The 19,557-nt window shown below is 33.0% G+C and overlaps 1 protein-coding gene across 1 annotated transcript in view; it reads right to left on the bottom strand.

Moving 5' to 3' along the window:
- The window catches only part of LOC134529211 (syndecan), a 72,402-nt gene that overhangs the window by 38,326 nt on the left and 14,519 nt on the right, over positions 1-19,557 (bottom strand). The window contains exon 2 of the mRNA XM_063363078.1: positions 1,679-1,847. Coding sequence (XP_063219148.1) covers positions 1,679-1,847 — 169 coding nt within the window. The remainder of the gene's footprint in view (positions 1-1,678; positions 1,848-19,557) is intronic.

Genomic DNA, 19,557 nt, shown 5'->3' with positions numbered 1-19,557 from the left:
GCCTATTGTTCCCCAGGTAGCTCGCTATTGTTTAATCACTGCTGCCGCACGCACATCCCTAACCTTTCACTTTCCCTTGTGCCTGCTCAGTTTAGCATCGGAGGTGAACGCGATTGGTTGTGTTTCAAAGTCGATTTCAGTATGCTACACTAATTAGTTTATTTAGTTTGTTTATTTAATTACATTAATTTATTTTTAATAGGCAAGTGGATTAGAATATGTCTGAGAAAAAAAGGAAGCAAGCGTCGATTTCAATGGAACTGAAATTATATGCGCTGAAAAAATGTAGAAAAGGTGATAACGTGAATAAAATAGTGTTAGAATTAATGTTGGGCAGTCTACAGTGCTCGGTTGGAAAAACCAAACGGAGATTGAATCATGGTGTTTAAAAGGAGAAGATGAAATTGTTGCTGCTGTAAAAGGTCGAGGGACAGAGGAAGAAGGAGACTCGGAAGATGACATGGAGAGTAATCAACAAGAAGAAAGGATGAGTCACAGTGAGAGTGTGAAATATACTGAAGGAGCATTGTGTTATTTGCAACAAGGATTGTCTGCAATGGATGTCTTATTCCTCTGGTGACTGTGACGAAGCAGCCAGGCGCCGAATTGAGAATAAAAAACAAGCTTCAATTAAACAGTTTTCTCAGAACGTTTAATGTTAACTGTTTAATGTTTCACACAAAAACACAGGACAGTTTGTATTATTAATTTTATGAAGGTCACAAACATGTCTACTATCTGGATCAACCACCATGAACTTACTAAAAAGGTAATATGCTTTTACACTGAGGCTAGGGAAAATTGCTAAGGTTCCAAGACTAAATTTCTAAAGGATGTTCACCACCTTGATGCCTTTTTTTTATCGTATACTACTTTAAAATAAATTTTTTAAATTAATTTATATGATTATTCATATAAAATGTGTAGAATCTTTTGGTGAATTTCTGAAATAATTATATAGCAAAAACTTGTGATTTTAAGCATGCTACTTGTGTTCTTTAAATTTGTGTCACCATAGAATAATATCCACAAACTTATTTAAAAAATTCACGGTGAACAAAAATTTATTGCAACTGCTTAAGCACGTTGACTATGAAAAGAGTTTAGTAGGTATAAGTATTGCAGCAAAAAGGTAACGTCAAACAAATGTTTTCATGATTAGAAGGAAACATGAGAGAATGCGAGTGGTTAAGTTAAAATTTACTGCAGCAATACTGGATTCCAGATAGAATATTTTCGAAACTATCAGACCATTAAGTTAAATGGGGGTTGAACAATGTACTACTGCAGCATCAACCAAAATTCTGGTACACACTACTAATCACGCTGCTAAAATCCACAAGCAAGGCAACTCCACTAATAATTATGTAACAATATGCCAGCTATATACAAAGCATGATTTCAATGTTTACAGTTACTGCTGCATCAATGCTTACCTAAATACTTAATTACACATATGTTGATGGTTGCAAAGCACTGGCACTAGCATTAAAAAAAAGATTAATATTGAAACTGTGGTTGTTTGCAACAGCATCTAGAAATAATAATTTGATGATCTGAATGATCTGAAAACTTAAAATAACTAACAATTCCTAGCAAATTTCTATAGAATCTACAATGAATAACTTGACAAAAACTAAATTTAAAAAAAAAAGAACGGATCATGCATCAAACTCACTGTTAAATACTATGTCACCTGATCCCCCATCAGCATCCTCATCATCTGGCCCATAGCCAGATCCACTGGACTCTAAGTCATCTTTCACCTCATGGCCGGCACCTGATCCCTCCAGTGCAGCATCGTCATCAATAAATATGTCATCTTGTGAAGATAAATGATTTTGAGGCTGAAACAACATTAATATCATTCAAGTACATTTTTCCTTATTTTTCCCAATTGTAAGTGATGTGAATATTCAATAAATAAAATAACTTGGTAACCAGACCGTTAATATACCAGCCTCCCACCGTAAAGGTTCAGGTTAAGGTTCAATTGCCAGATTTAAGCAGATGAGAAAAATTGGCAAACACTACCAGTGGGGTTTATTAAGACACTTCCACTACTTAACAATGTACCTACGTAGAGTATTTTTGCATCGAACCAGGGATGTGTTAAAGGTAACAAGCCTACACATAGGCTACCCTGTTTTATCATCTTTGCATGTATGGACCATTGTTACAATGTGTAAAATGATTTAGTTAGCTAGGAAATGGTTAAATAAAACTGGCACAATGCATTGATCTCAACATTATGCATCATGATCACATATTTGTGTCAATATACCAAGCTTAAGTCTCAATATAGAAACAAACAAAAATGTGTGATTTTTGTTTCTCCATAGACATAAATTAAGTTTTGTGGGCAGAAAAAAAATCCATACACATACACCACACGACACACCGCACACACACCATCTGAACCCAAACTATTAATGATTTAACAATAATATTAACAGAAATATGCAAACATAAAAAAGTGTCTTCAATGCTAAACCATGAAATAAAACAAAAAATTAATTACTAATACACTTGCTACCACACATTAAAAAAATCCCCTCAACATGAGAGAAAACTGATGTTACTCAGATTTACATTTTCATAAATAACAAATTTTAATTTTTAGTTTACGTGAGAATCTTATAGAAATGATTACAGTGACTGCTAATTTTTTAATAATGTTAACATCAAAACAATTTTCTTTAAGTTTCAATCAATTTGCTTGCATATGGTGAAGAATTTCTTCATCACTTAAATTTTCTCGAAACTTAGATTCCTAAACCAGAAAAAAAAAATTAAAATCAATTTGACTTTTACATAAGTTTACAAAAACATTTCTAGCCGTGGAACTTTTAGAGAGATGCATGCGGCTTACATTTTCAGTGGTATCATGCAGACAAATTTTAGGCTTGATTATTTACAAACAAATAAGTTACAATTGGTTTTTAAAATGCGGAAATGAAAATTGCTGTCTTATTTGCGGAAAAATATACGTACCTCGACCAATTTGAATACCTTCAAGCAGGATGAATAAGAGTAAACACAAGTGGCACACAAAGTATACAAAGCAACACAGGCGCAGTCAATTTTCAGTCTTTTTGCAGACAATCACCAAATAAATTGTTCGACTTGATGTAAGTTTTTGGACATACGCCATTGCTAAGAACCTTTTTCTGTTGAAGAAAAACTAAAAAATAAAAATAAAGAAATAAATAAAAATACCCAAAAAAGACAAAAAACACATAAAATTAAGCAAAAAATTGCTGTTTCAACAAGGATATGAACACCACAAAATATTCCAATACTCAACCTACCATAACCAATCTGCTTTAACTCCATGGTGCACAGCCAATGGGGAGACAGCTCGTCTGCCATTGGCTGAGGAAGATGTAGCCCTTTCTCTGATAAATACCCTCATTTTCAGTCGCACCTGTGTTTCCGTACCATGTGCGTCTCTGCCTGAGGACGGGAGAAGATAGCAGTTCCCGAAACGTCGCTCGTTTCTGTTTTGGTAAAACTATTGTGTTCGTTTGTCTTTTCGTTTTGTCGTGTTTTTGTCTCATTTCAACTGTTGTGCTGAATTATTTTGGGTTCAATATTTTTACGTTATCATTTGTGGTTTTTTTTTATTATCGTTCTATTCTGTTTTGGAAAACTATTGTGTTTGTTTAGTCTTTTCATTTTGTTGTGTTTTTTTTCGTTTCAACCGATGTGCTGAATTTTTTTGGGTTCAATATTTGTGTTGCCATCATTCGTGGGTTTTTTTTCGTTCTCTTAGTACATTTTTCTTTGTTTTTCTTGTTTGTTGACCATATTCCTGTTACGGAATATTTTGTTGTGTTCATATCCTTGTTGAAACAGCAATTTTTTGCTTAATTTTGTGTGTTTTTGTCTTTCTTGGGTATTTTTTTATTTATTTTTTTATTTTTTTAGTTTTTCTTCAACAGAAAAAGGTTCTTAGCAATGGTGTATGTCCAAAAACTTACATCAAGTCATGCACTCCCATTGCACAAATCTTTGAAGATAAATAAATTGTATTTATTCAGTAGACAAAATTGTTATGTATGTAATAATATCATTCAAGGGCATCTACAACCTACAGTCACCAGAAAGAGCATAAACACAGAATTGCACTTTACGTAACATTTTAGTTTGAACGGTTGGAAGAAAATGTTATTTAATTTCTGGAAAATTAAGACAGTCTCTCGATTTCAAGCATGTCCAAATTATGGGAAGACTAGTTGCATTATCAGTACAATTTGGTCAGCAATTAAGAAGTACTACATCATGTAAAAAATTTAAAGTTATTTATGCTGTGTTTTGAATATTTATGGCAGATAACATACACCTATGCATATTTCATCTCTATTGGAGAAATTATTATTAAAGAAACTATTCAAATTGTTTTTAATAATTTGTATGTGGTGAGTTAAAGAAGAAGTGAACACTACAGGCCTGCTGTATTTAAATGTATATGTACTACATGCTATAAATAAAGACTGAGACAAACAAAAAAAAATTGAAAGCTTTCTGTGGCATTGCAAAAACCATACATTTATTATAAATTAAATTTATAGTGGTTTTTAGTTATGTCGTAATTTTTTTCAGTAGGGTCATTCCATTGTTACGGACGGGACAAGACCTTAAAAATAATGTTGCACACTGTCTCAAATATATTATTTAACTATTTTATCAATATCTGCAGTTAGTCACCCTTAGTATGTATTATACAATTTCCAACTGTTGATGTACGAGATAATTATTAATTTTGATACTTGAATTATACATCTTTTTGGTATTGTTACGGACGGGACAGTTTGGACAGGACGGCAAAGGTGAGTTTTTCACCGAATATTTTCTGTGAATTATGAAGTGATTTACATCCAGTTATTACAATACATGGTATAGTAGTAGTTAGTTCAAACATGAATAACCTCCTGAAATCAGAATTTAGTTTTAATAACCATCAATATAATGTTTTTGAGAGAGTGACATGTTACGGACGGGACGTTACGGATGGGATAAAAGTCTGAATGACAATAACACTCTTAATTTAGTACTCTGGCTTAAATAATTTTCTTAATGAACAGAACATAATTACATTTAATAATATCAGCATATGATGCTATTAAATGTCCATTTTAAAGTAATTTTCGGCCTCTGAATCAAAGAGGAATACTAAATATTTTCTGAAAATCATTAAGTGGTTTTTATCAAATTAATTTACTATTTAGTATCTAGATAACAAGAAGTTAAAAGTATACTATATACTGACATAAAAAATTAAGATTTAAGCAAGTTTTGTTAGTAAGTGACCTGTTATGGACGGGACATGACCTGGGACAAAATATAATTTACAATACCACCTTACTGAACATAACAATTTGGTTTAAAAGTTACTCCTTAATGAACACAACAGCAAAAATTCTAATATTATCAGTTATTTCAGTATCGTAAATATTTTTTAAGTTCAGAAAAGCAGATTCTACATAATCGCAGGAATTATCTTTTCAAATTCGTAAAAAATCCTATCTCCAAGCTGTTTTAACTCAGGTTCTGGAAGTAAACCTATCACTTCTGAAAAATTCACAACATATTTCTTCCTCGTATCAGTTTCAAAAAGAATGTCCTGGCATCCATCGCGTACAACCTGCTCCATTTAGAAAATCTCAATGCTGCTATCATCTTCTACTCCTCCCTGGCTCACCACTACATATTTATGTTTACTCTGCCCTACTTGCTCAATGAGTAAGTACTGCCCTCCTTGAACATTGTTATTGGTAAGCTTCTGCACAACACACACTTCATCTGTCTCCGAATCAGAGTACACTTTACGGTAATATGGAATTCTGTTCCTTGGCTTCAACTCTCAAAAGTAAAGATTTTTGTACATTACATTCTTCTAAATTTGTTAATATTATTATAGAAATTCTCATGTGAATGTTGGTTATTAGCACATGTTTAGGTAAATTCGCAATAATTTACAAAAAACAACAAAATTATTATATATTATAATAAATCTTAAAAACGTTACGGACAGGACAAATCTTACAAAAGTGATTTATTAGTCCAGAAAATTAATAATCAACATTAAACTTTGAGGTTCTGTTAACATCTAGTTGTAGTATCTAGTCATGTATGATAAACAATTACTGGTTTAATATTTTATGCATATAATAAACTTTCTTACTTTTTTGTTACGGACAGGACACCATCAAATAGGTCTTCAAAAAACACTAGCTGAAACCTCTGAAAAATAACTTTAAACCACAAGCACCATACAGATGGAAGCCAAATGAACTGGTCTTTTCCCTCCAAAACACAGCTGTTAAAGAAATACATATATAGCCAATGTTAAAGGAGTGCCAACTTGACTTGTCAATATCATAATACATGGTAATTATTAGGTACCCATTTTAAAATGAAAAGTTATGTATGAAAAATTAAAAATAATCAAAAAATGTATACATTTCTGGTTAATTAAGGATATGTTGGGTAGTTATAGTCTTATAAAAACATTTTATGTTATAGTTGTACACAATTTGGTCCTTTTTGGCATGGAATGGCCAAGTAGGTATGTATTACATGAACTGTATAAAGCATTTTCAACTTACGGGGCTAGTACATCCTAGCTTGTGAAATCAACATTAGAAATTAAGGAATTTTATTTCCTGTTTTCATAGCTGAATATAATTTTGATTGAATACCTTTAGGTAAGTAAATTACATTGTGTACCAATTTTAGCACCCCTTCTTCATTGGCTAATTTCTCTAATTCACTATCAGCATCTTAGTGCTTGTTGCCAATCACTTCTATTACAGATTAATTTTGATCCAATTTACATGGTTTAAACCAAGTGTTTTTTTTATACAAAAACAACTTTTTTTAAATAAGGTATTTTTTAAATAGAATATCTTAATTTATTTAATGAAAGGTCTAATTCCACTCGAACAACCAACATTTGCTCAGAAACAAAAAATTATATAATAATCAAGATCTTATTTAAATCTGAATAAGTTGTAAATTATATCCAGCTAAATAATCCTCTAAAATTAAAAATATTAAATAGTTAATTCCTATTCTGTGGGAAATCTCAGACAACTGTAAATTCCCTCTGTGGGAAATGCCCATTCTACAGAGAATCCTTTTCCTGTGGGAAAATACCCTTACTGTTTTTAAGTACCTGTCAGAATGGACATCTTTGATGTTATAACTTATCTAGTTCAACATGAGTGGCAGAAAGCAGGTGTTGTATGGCTTTAACTTGGAACATGCTGAGAACCAAAATAACTAATGTAATAAAAAAAAGCTGGTTTAAACCCAAACAACCCAGTTTAAACAAAAAAACACCTAGTCAAAGATGCCAGAACCCTGAAATTCTATGGCCTTCCGAAGATACCTAAGGACATTCCTCTTCGTCCAATAGTTAATGCAATCGGCTTTCCTACCCATGCACTAGCCAGATACTAAATGGATAAATCCAACCTTTAGTACCCACTCCAGCAGAAATTCTGCACATTTCACTTTCGTTCTTAAGCAACTTTCTCTTCAACCACTGTCAGCTTTGATGTGGAATCACTCTTCAATAAAGTGCCTGTCCCAGAAGCAGGGTGTTTATCAGATCTATTGAGCATCCCACTCTTAGATTGCAGTGTGGAAGTAAATGGCGCATTCTCTCTCTCTCCAACACACGCCGATTGCCGTTAGCACTTTCCTTGTTTCTTCGTGCGTTGTTGCCAAATATCAAACGAAATTAAAATTTTAATATTTGGACCAAGCTTTTTTTCATATTGTATAGCATCGAAATACGCATCAGGAAATGCTTATTTTGAATACTTAACAATATTTTAAGTGTCCGAAAAAATTAAAAAACATAACTTATTCGCTGTGAACTGTTTTGAAGTATTCCGATATGTTTCACATCAAAAAACAAAACCTACATGTGTATTTCATTCAGATTTTTTTCATTAATAAATTAATGCCTTAGGACGCCACCGAACAAATGTTAAGACAAAAACTGTACAGGTTTCACTTAAATAATTTTTTAAATATATTGAAATGCATTTTCTCACAAACTGACACATCAAAAAGTTGACCAGCGGAAAAAAAATTTTCTATTAAAGATAGATGGGGGACGAAAGCGTGAAAAATGTTCACAATGAATTGAATTAGTTTTTAAAAGTAGCTCCATCTCAATTGCTTCTACAGTTTCCGTGGAAATAGCTGTTAAAGATGTGTCTTATCAGTACAAGAGCGCAGGCTGCCTCGTAAGAGGAAACAGGGTCGTGTGTTTAGATAAGTGGGGTTCTGTCCTACAAGCAATTTCAAATACATGGCTTCCTTAGTCAACAAAAATATTTTAATCGATTCTTGAACATAATATGTAAAATGTATGAAATAAATACGAAGGAATTTAATAACGATCATGGTACAAAATTTTGAATTATTTTTCTATCCTTCTCAACACCAAGCATCTTATCAAACATTGTTTTGGACAAAGTTTTGGAAAATAATTATGATATTTACAAACAATTTAAAGAGATTTAATAAGGTGTCTACTAAGGCAGTTACGTTTTTTTTCTGGTGAAATTTTTTTTCGAACCCATGCAGTTATGGCTGGTCGTATCAAAAATTCATTTAGAAAACCTTTTTCGGCATTAGGTACTCCGAGTTATCATACGTTAAAACGGATTCGATATTATTCATATTATGGGAGTTGTTGCGATTTTTCTGTTTTTCAAAAAATCTTCCCCATTTCGAACCAATTGTTCGGATTTTTCCCATAACTTACTCGACCGAGAATTTCCATTACCGTATTTTATTTATCATTTTGGACATGACTTGTCCAAAAATACGGCATTTATCGGGCCCATGAAAATGTGATGTATATGTGTGTGTGTGTGTGTGTGTGTGATTTTTAGAACTTAAACGAAAACTATAAGAAATTTTAGTCTACAATAGGTAGTTTTTATTTGAAATTTACATAAAAGTGCCATTATTACAAATTTATATGTGTAATAGTATAAAATATTATAAATTACGATATGATTTCTTAAAATGCTTCTTGTTCGATCCGAATTACAAAGACACGCATCTCCTGAAATTCGTAATGTGTTAGAGATTTGGCAACAGCGCACGCCATAAGCCGTGTACTGCAATCTAAGAGTGGGACGGGCTATAGTAAATGAAATTCCCTGATTTTTCCAGGTTTTCCAGGTCTAAAACTGAACTTTACCAGGTTTTCCGTAACACAATTACGACATTCCACGAAACTGAAAAAACTGCATAACAGTACATTGATGGGTTTCAAAGTATTTCAACTCACTTAAATTAGTAAAAATAATACCTTCTTCCAGACATGGCCAAAGTGACTCAATTGACATGCTGCTACAAATATTTCACACACTTACTTTTGCAAAAACATAAGTAAAAGGAAGCTTCCATCAATTTCGCAGTGACTCAACTTTTGCGTCTATTGCACTTGCTTCAGAACGAGTCAAATCCAACACTCGAACCTTCTGCAACTGCAATGCCTTGATCTCCTCTTCATCTCTTCTTTTTCTGCTTTCTTCTTGTCTGTAGCTTCCTTTTCTTTTTGTTTTGTTTGCAGGGCTTCCTTACGCCTACAACTAGCATTTCTTACATACTGTAACATGGACTTGGTGATATCAACATGCTCTACACCTCCAGAACGTTGAACGAAGTCGTACATCTGTCTTTGTGCGATCAGTATTTCTTCCTGCAAGTTTTCAGTTAGCAAATTAGAATTTACTGAAAATCCTCTTTCCAATGGGAAAGTACCAACATCATCCTCACAAACTTTATAAGGCCTGTTTTGGCAGCTACTGTATGTGCCTTAAGAATGAGCATCCACAAGTGATCAAGGCACCAGTCTTCTCGAGAAAAAGATGAGAACAGTGCTTGAGAATCTTGCGAGGAACATGCCAACTGATATGATCACTCAATGTTATCAGCTTCTTGTCCTTATAGCCACTTGTTTTGGAGACAACATTCTAAACTGTAATTCACACGCGGTTTCCTCACACCCGAATGTAAAGTCAGACGGACATAAGCAGGAAATTCTTTTGGTAAGTTTGTACTTCAGGGGACTTTTGTCTTGAAGTTTTTTTACCATAACCTTTAGACAAGTCCTGACATCATTTTTCAGTAACAGGACAGACTTTACTGGTAATTTCTCTTTCTTGATGGCATGGCGTACTGCATAACCTAACTTGATATTGTTAGCAGTCAATAGATTTTCCTGGTTATCTACATCCAATCGAGATACATTGTGTTTCTCCCTAAAGCTCTTCAGTACCTCTGGTTTCAAAAACTTTCCTGCCAAAGCTAATAAAATGTCTACCAGTGAATCATAGAGAAAAGGTGCCATGGGTGCTTCACTTTGGAACATTCTGAGAAACAATTCCAGCTCTGATGCCAAAGAGTAGAAGAATGTCAATTTTACTTTCTTCAAGAGCACTTTTCACTACACTGAAAGACACAGATGAAATAGAAACTTCACTAACAAATTTCTTTAGGTGGGGTAACGTTTTCATGGCATGCTCAGCAACTGCAGTATTCCATCTGATTGCACAAAATTTCTTGGAAAAAAGCTTTGATCCAGTTATTCTAATGTAATCTGCCCTCCTTGCAGGTAGGTACATGCATAAACAAATAGTAACTGTGCCTCAAAAAACTAACAACGTCCAATTGTATAGCATAAATTCCAGTTTTGAAAGCACCATGGACCGTATGAAGCCCACAGCTACCAATTTTGTAGCAGCGATGGCGCATCTTCACCAAAAGTGTCTGTGATATGTATTTTCAAAGCTAACAAAAATGCCCAGTTTACGTTGAGGGCATCCATTGATGCACCTGTCGGTATAATCCTAACGTGGGAAGCACATGCTGCAGCACGTCACGTCAGCAGGATAACAGACCAGCTTACACCAGTTTGTATCACACGATTTAACGCCACTTCCGAATCCGATGGTAAATAAAAGAAAATGGACGTGGGAACTGTTCGTTATTTTCCATTCAAAAATAAAAAATGGAGCGTGATTCACTTGATGCTACGTCAATGCAAGCAGATCAATAAACAAAAAACATATTGCCAACTACAACCTACTAAACAAAAATTCCCTGATTTTTAAAAAAAATTCCTTGATTTTTCCCTGGTTATTCCCTGATTTTTCCAGGTTTTCCAGGGTCAGTATACACCCTGCAGAAGCCCTTTAAATTCTCCTCACAAATCTGGGAGAATAAAACCTGAGCAGACATAGTGAAGCTCACAGAACTGTGTTTCTTCCACCTCATTCAAGGGGCAGATCTACAAGCAACAGGAAGGCACTGCCATTTGCTCACATCTCTTTCCCCCAATTAGCCAACAAATTTGAGGAGAAAGCAATAAGTACCAGCCAGCTTAAACCGAAGGGCTGACATAGGCATGTAGATAACATCTTTGTGATTTGGAGCCATGGCAAAGATAAGCTGCGAGAATTCCTGAAACACCTGAACAGCATCCACCCAAACATACATTTCTCCATGGAGGTGGAATTAGAAGGAAAAATGCCTTTTCTGGATGTCTTGGTCATAAGAGGAGAGGATAACCACATCGACCACACAGACAGGTATCTACAGGCAAGTTCACACCACCCTCCATGTCAGAAGAGAACAGTCATCACAACTTTGGTAAACAGAGCTCGCTTGACAGCACGCTGGCTCATGTACAACATTACATGTAAATTACATTTTAAAATGTTAAAACACTATATAAAACACGTTGCTAATAAAATTAATCAGGAAAATATTATAGATGATATATATCTTGTAAATTATTTATAATCCATATAGACTTCATTCAGAAGCACCTTTTTGTTTCCCTTTTTTCAATGAAATGAGCGATAATTGTATGCGTTATCAAAATTTTTTATTCACTGGCAAGATTGAGAAAAAAATAAATCTATGGTAATGAATAAATTGTACCCATAAGGGTCTTTTCAGCTTGTTGCAGTGTGACAAGTTTGTGATTTTCAAAGGGTCTAAGTGGGAGCTCAGTCCTTTCAAAAAGTTGACCGCAGCAAGTTTTGCTGACACAAACTACAACCAATTAAAAAGAAACTGAACACCACCACACAACCAAATGCTGCAAATTAGTTTATAACGAATCTGGAGATCATGTGAAACATTGCAAAGTTGTATCTCCCGCTGATGCTAATTTCAGCCCTATGGCTGATCGAGATGTGGAATAACTGGAAAGTAAATGTGAAGCATTTTCATGCAGATTACAGGTGAATAAAGATAAGAGAGCCAAAATAATGCACGATACTGTGGTTAAGCAGATTTGCGGTAAGACATAACGTGTACGTCTGTCTCACTGCAAGCAAATTCGGCACAGTATTCAAGAGAAAAGATGCAACACCAAGCTGTGAGCTAGTCAAGCAGCTACTTTACAAGCTACCCGTGGTCACAGCAGGAATGGAGTTTGTATGTAGAATTGAATGTGGGGCCACAAAACTATATAAAAAAAGTTTGAGAATCGGAAGGTGTGGTTTATTTATAGACTAAGAGAGTGGGTTTTTAAGGGCCAGTTATGATTTTATATCTCTGTAATGTTATAAGCTTCTAAGCCCATTATTGATATTTTAGAAAGTTTGTTCAGAAGTAACAACTTGGTTTTTTTTATATAAACCATGCTTATTTTATTTTAGACAGTTTGTTACTAATTTTAAGTTTGTTTTCAAGCTTGTATAATTATTATTTCAATTAAATTTCACCAGATTTTTTTTAACAATGCAACGGCTCCATGTTTGTTGATGTTGCCCCTAACAAAGCAACTACCTTTGGTTTTAGGTATATTTTGAAGAAATACTACCTATTGTAGCTATTATCATGGTGCAATTTCAGGAAAATTTGTATAGAGTTTTTCGTTTCATGACCTATAGACCCTTTGGGCCATAATTTGAGTCACATAATTTTTTTTAAAATTCGGTTAAAATTTATTGTTTTAGTTGGTTGAAATTCTTGTAAGATTTGGTTTTGATAAATGGCAAATGGTTTGGGAACGCCATCAGCATTTTATTTTCAGGGTGCATCTGTAGAACGTAATGTCTTATTTGTTTGGGTTTGTTGAAAAAAGAATTGGAAAATTATGTTAGATAGCTAGTTACAAAACTTTAAGAATATAAGTATTTTATACGTTCATCAGAAAATATATGTTCATTCAACTTCTATCAACAGTGTAGCCAAAAATTAGCTGTAATGCTCTCCATATTCGTATCTTACTGTCTGAAAAATTAAGCTGAACTGATGTTTTTCATTAAATTGTTTGTAAAATCCAGTACTGTGGATATCAACACAGCACTGTTCACCAATGCTTTAAATTGTTGGTAGCTATAATTACTGCTGGACAACATATTTTTGCCTAATGTTTAAGTTTTCAATTTCTCTAATACAACAAATTAATTAACCATTAAGCAATTCATTTAAGTTACTACATGCATTTCTCAAGTTTGATCTAGCATAAAGAAAACAGATGAATATTAATTTAAATGTTCACGATTATTTTAATTTTTAACTTAATTATGAAATAATTGAAAGAAAAAAGTTTAAATATTTGTTTGTGATTCTTAATATCAATAAAGCAATATAATTATGTTCAAATTACATGCAATATTACTAGTCATCAGTTGGGAATTTTAATCATTTTTCACCTTGCCTTTGCCAAAACATACTTCTCTAGAGAGGAAAAAATAAAAATCCTTTTACATAGCCAATAATTAATAGCGGCTACATAAATGAAATCACGCCCAAATTCTATTACAATTTGATGAAATAATTTAAATAAAAATATTGGTTGTGCGAGACTGCTTTGAGGGTCGTGGGAGCGCAGCAGCCTGCCACACTGTGGCTCGGCAGATGGACTTTCGCTCGAGTGTCCAGCCCTGATGACCGAGAATTGAGGGGTGAGAGGGAAGCCAGTACAATTGGAAATGCTGTCCTTGAGCAGGTCTGCACCTAGCAGGGGGTGGGCTTAGGAAGGAGGAGCTTTTAAACAAGTAATTGACCCACGAGATTTAAGTGATATACCCTCTCCGTCTGAAAGCCATCTCACGACTGACTGCTTCCTACGGCCAACACAATCTATACACAGACCAGCTGAGTGGTGGGGGATATAAAGTTCAACACCCTTTACAATAATATATCCTCAAAATATACATTCTGGAATTTTTGGGGTGTGAACCTCTTTCAACTTTGTCACTTTCTGCTGGGCCCTTTAAATCTTAACACGGTGTTTATTAACTATAAATAAAGCCATTAATAAACATTATTGTGGAGATGTGGCATAGATTATGTGCCATTGGTACCAACAATTTAGCATTAATTTGAGATATTTGGGGATATATATAAGTTTCTGCTATTTCTTACCAATTTTTCCGTATTTATTTTTGTTATTATATGAAATTTAATAAGTATATTTTTATTAATGCTTGTTGCATGTTTTTAATTTAATGTATTCCACAAAGTAATTCAAAGTTATTTTGGGAATATTTTGGCATATGCGTAGGTTCTGCAGATCTTAGGCTTTCAAATTATCTAAGACTGTCTACAACATATAAATGGTCTATATGCTGTTCAGATAAGTGGTGAGAAAATTATAATTTGGTTTGTGAATACATAGTTTGTAAAGGTGAGTTTTATTGTGGTTTTAGGAAGTTTGTTACTAAATGAACGAATGAATTTTTCATTTTTTATTTGTTACATGCCCACCAACAGTTATTAAACTTTTGTGATGGGCACGACACATAATCAGGTACACAGTTATCACTGCCAATGTATGGACTCCCACCATCGTCAGTACCATTGCAGACAGAACGTCTAAAAATGGCCAACACACGAGGGCAAGAGTACCACACATAAGTGGTGATAACAACAAATATAAACAAACATGGACAAACCAAACCAACACTCAAGCAGAAAATAAAAATTAAGGCAACAATATAAAGACACATAAAATATATAATTACTTATTAATAAACACTATAAATTGTAAACAGAACTTAGAACTGAACATGATGAACCAGATACAAATGTAAAAAAAAAAACATATGGATACAAAATTAGTACTTGGATTTAAAAAAAAACACGTTAAATGGGAGTACTGAATAATTTTTTTAAATGAAGTAATTAATTCAGTAATTCCTTATAAACAATAATATTTTATGTTTGTATAAAATAGGAAACTAGTTGTGGGACTTGAGTCCAGTGTTGCCGAGAGAGTATTTATAGTTGATTAAAAAGTTATAACAGTTTTTAACGAAAAGAGAATCGAGAAGAGCTTTACAATCAGCTAAAGGAACAAAATTGTGAGTAGAGAAGGATTTTAAATTTAAAAGATTCACAATTTTAGTTTGAATAGATTCAATTTTAACAGAATCAGAGGATCTGATTGAATTCCAAATTATTGAACAATATACTAATTTAAACCTAATTAAAGAATACAGAATAAGAATGGAATCAGGACTGGTGTAGAGTAAAAAGTGATATATTTAATTAAACCAAGAGTTCTTCTTGAGCTATTAAGTAATCTATATGAAGGTTAAAATATAATTGAGTCAAAAATTATGCCCAAATTATGCCCAAGATGCTTTATGAATTATGAATAACAGTATTGTCTAGTTTATAATCAAATCTTGTTTGTGATGTCCTTTTCAGAAAAGAAAAGGAATACAGTACAGTCAAAAAACATTTATACTGAATAAAAACAATGGTAGTCCACAATTTGTATTGAATCCTTTTATTTGATTAGTACCTTTTCAGTTCACTCCCATCAGACATTATAAGTACTTTTACTAGTTGAGTTTTTCATTTCTGAAAGATTAATGGTTTTATTTAAATTAGTGGTTGGTAACAGGCTGTCTACAGTTCTGAAAGCGATCCAGGTTTTCCTCTCGCATATGTCCCTATGCTAATAAAAGAGGTGTAGGTTCAATTTTGAAGAAGTTAGGAGTACCTGTTGGTCAGATAAAGTGTCATACCATTTTCCGGATCGTTTTTTATTTAGCCAGTTATCTTTCACCCACCATTCCTCCATTTTATCTTTTCATCACATTTCATTATCATTTTCATAACTTCTCATCCACATTTTCACAATTCTGTAAGTCTCTTTGAAGACCTACGCAACATTTGGTGTGTGTTCAGTAGCCGTGTGTTTGAATTGGATGGACATGCTTGCGTGAGCGCTCCTGGTTATTTATGTATAAATGTTCTTTTTCCTTTGTGCATGCAGTGATTCATTAACATTAATCCATTGCTAACTGATCAACGTGATTTCAGATGCGACAGCTAATTAGAACAAGACGTCCAGCAAAACATATTTCAATCTCCACATAATAAATCTGACTAATGTTTTAGTTAAAGATAAACCACACACAAGTGAAGTTTTTAAACTTGAAGTGTCTAACATGGATGAACTCATAAAATCTGTGAAATTTTTGTGCGATAAAAGTTGATCTAAAAAATGAAAATGTGGTTTTAAAGACCCTCCTTATGGATTTGAGATCTGAAACAGCCAAAATTAGACAAGAATTACTACTGATCAAACAAAGTCTAATTTCTCAAAAATTATTACGACAACACTTAATAGTCAAGTGGTTAAAAAAGCTCCCCAACTCAAGAAAGCTGACCATGTCATAACATCGGGAACATCTGGCAACCGCATGCTGACCAGTGACCTGATTTTGACTCTGCAAGAATCCAGCGTAGTCACAATCTTACTGAACAACCAGTGTGTTGACAGCGTTGGAGTTACACTTGTGCAACATGCATGCAAACCTTGTCCAAACGGGAAAATTGCCACTCAACATGATTCAAAAAGGAAAAAAATAAAATGTGAATTGAAGTTGGAATTAGAAATAGTTATACCTTAAAAACAGTCTCTAAACCAAATTACAAAAAGACAAAAGCCCTTTTCATCATGTGTTTTGAACCAAACGTAGAGGAAAAAGGAATTATTGATTACATTTCACAATAAATCAACATGGTTCAAGTTAAAGTGACAAAACTTCATACAAAATTTAATATGTATAAATATTTTCATGTATCCATCTTGGGAAAGGACTTTGATAGATAAACAACATTGTTTTCTTGCCAAGTGGATATCTTACAAGCCCCCTTTATGGGAAACTTCATCCAGATCAAGTAGCCAGCAATGTCTTAATCGCTCAGGAGCCTAATAATGCTAGCAGCACGACCTTTAATCCTCCTATTACGGACTATTTCATCCCCGGTGCCAAGAGGAGCAAAATTACAGACATCTAGCAGAGATTGGATAATTTCTTACCAAAACGTCAAGGGACTTCGAACAAAATCTCTCGAATTTTTCGAAAATATTAACTCCACTAAAGACATTAGTGTTACAGAAAGGTGGTTCAATGAAAACAGTATTAATTCACATTATTTCACGGACCAATACAATTTTTTTTTATAAATCACGAACTCTCTACGTTTACTTTGAAGAATAGAGGTGGCGGTACTTTAATTGCTGTTAAAAAACAAATTTTTATCTGTTCAACTTATTGACAATTTTGATTTCCTGGGAATTGAAGCTGTTTGGCGTAGATTCAAAATCTTGCCTGTTTTGAGACTTTAGAAAAACTTATCACTTGTCAAGATAATTTTTTGGTTCTTGGAAATTTTAACGCTCCCAGTGTCAATTGGTCAAATAAAAACACTGATAATATCCTCCATTACCACATTAAATCAAAGGCTCAGTTCTTACTCAACTTTACTTTAAGTCTGTCTTATTAAATACAATATAAGTCAATGGGAAATCTTTTGGATCTCTGTTTATCTAATATTTCTACATGTAGGTACTGTTATGCATGCTGTAGAAGGACTTATTAAATTATATATATATATATATATATATATATATATATATATAATACAGCTATATCCATAAACATAACAGTGGAAAAGTTCCTTCTGTTATTAACATATATCTTTTGTGATAAGAAATTATAAAAATGGCAATTTTCTAGCTTTTTACAATTCAATTAAAAACCAAGTTTGGTCAAATTTTTATAAGTGTAATGATGTCAATGAACTTGTTCAACTATACACTTGTATTATATTGTATTGTAATATAAACAGCTTCTGCATTCTATATTTAAAAAAAACATCTTAAAATCCTGCATGGTTCTCTAAAAATTAATCTAAGCTTTGAAATTAAAGAAATATTTCCAAAAAATCTACAAAGTAACAATATGTACTATTAATCTTGTTTTTCTCATTTTCATAAACACATGAATTTTTTAGTTGAAACAAAATCCAATGGTCTCAAACGATCACCAATAACATCAAGCATAATTGAAAATTTTTTTTTGGCATTACGTAAAATTAATGACTGCTGGTTATAATGAACAAATTATCACTGAATCCAATGGTGCTAATATTAATGATCCTGGAGTGTTATCCAATGTGTTTGCTCAATATTTCTCTAGTTTATATTTACCTTCTAGTATAATGGACACATATCTTGATACTATATTTGTTCCTAAAATTACCGAAAGTCTTGTATTATAAGGTATTAGGGCTTTAAAATATTCTAGATCAGCCAGTCCAGGCAGGATCCCAAATATCATTTTAAAAGGTTGTTCTCATTTACTTGCCCCTCTTTTTAACGCATATATCCTTATGAAGACTGGTCTAAGAATACCCCAATTCAACAGTCACCTGTTATCTTTTCTTAGTACCTTACATAAGAATAACAATATAATTTATAGATTAATTTCAAACTTAAATAAAAATAACATGCAATTTAATTGTACTAGAATATTAAAATTTCCTGTCAATCTGTATAAGTCATCGTACTGTACATTTAGTCTTTAATAATATAGTACTTTGATTTTTCTAATAAATTTGAAGTGTTATTAGTTCTAAACTTTATGTATATTTATTTATTCATACATTAGTAGTTCTCTTTTGTAGTAAATCACTCTGTATGTTGTATTGGTAATTGTTGTTACTGCTTGAAACTTTTAGATTAATCTATATTTGTGTGTCATTTCTGTTTTGTCCTCTGTGTACTGTTATTTTATTTATGTCATGTCATTGTCTTTATGTTGTGCCTACCCCTAAATTTTTAAAACTGTTGGTAGGCGTATTACAAATAAATAAACAAAAGACATGGGGAAATATTTCCTAGTAAAGGATATAATTTTGGTTTATTTCCTTGTTGAGAGATACTAAATTAAGATTACACCAATTATAGATTGCATTAATGTCTGATTAAAGTAAAAGACAGTCATTAAGGGTAGTGATGGTTCTACAAATTTAAAAATCATCCGCATAGAGTACTCCGGATGAAATATTTCTGTAGGAGTTGTGGGAAGGAAATGCAAATGGTGAATATGGCAGAGAAAAGAACCCAGGAAAAAATGATATGAAGATGTAGGAAGGATAAGTGGTGAAGTATTAAAAGGCACCTGGTTGGAGGGATCTCACCTAAGCATAAAGGAAATATTATTGGTTACTTATATGTGGGTTTGGAAGCATAGC

This window comes from Bacillus rossius, chromosome 2 (assembly GCF_032445375.1).
Source record: "Bacillus rossius redtenbacheri isolate Brsri chromosome 2, Brsri_v3, whole genome shotgun sequence".
Lineage (NCBI taxonomy): Eukaryota > Metazoa > Arthropoda > Insecta > Phasmatodea > Bacillidae > Bacillus > Bacillus rossius.
This window is presented reverse-complemented; position numbering and strand designations above follow the sequence as displayed.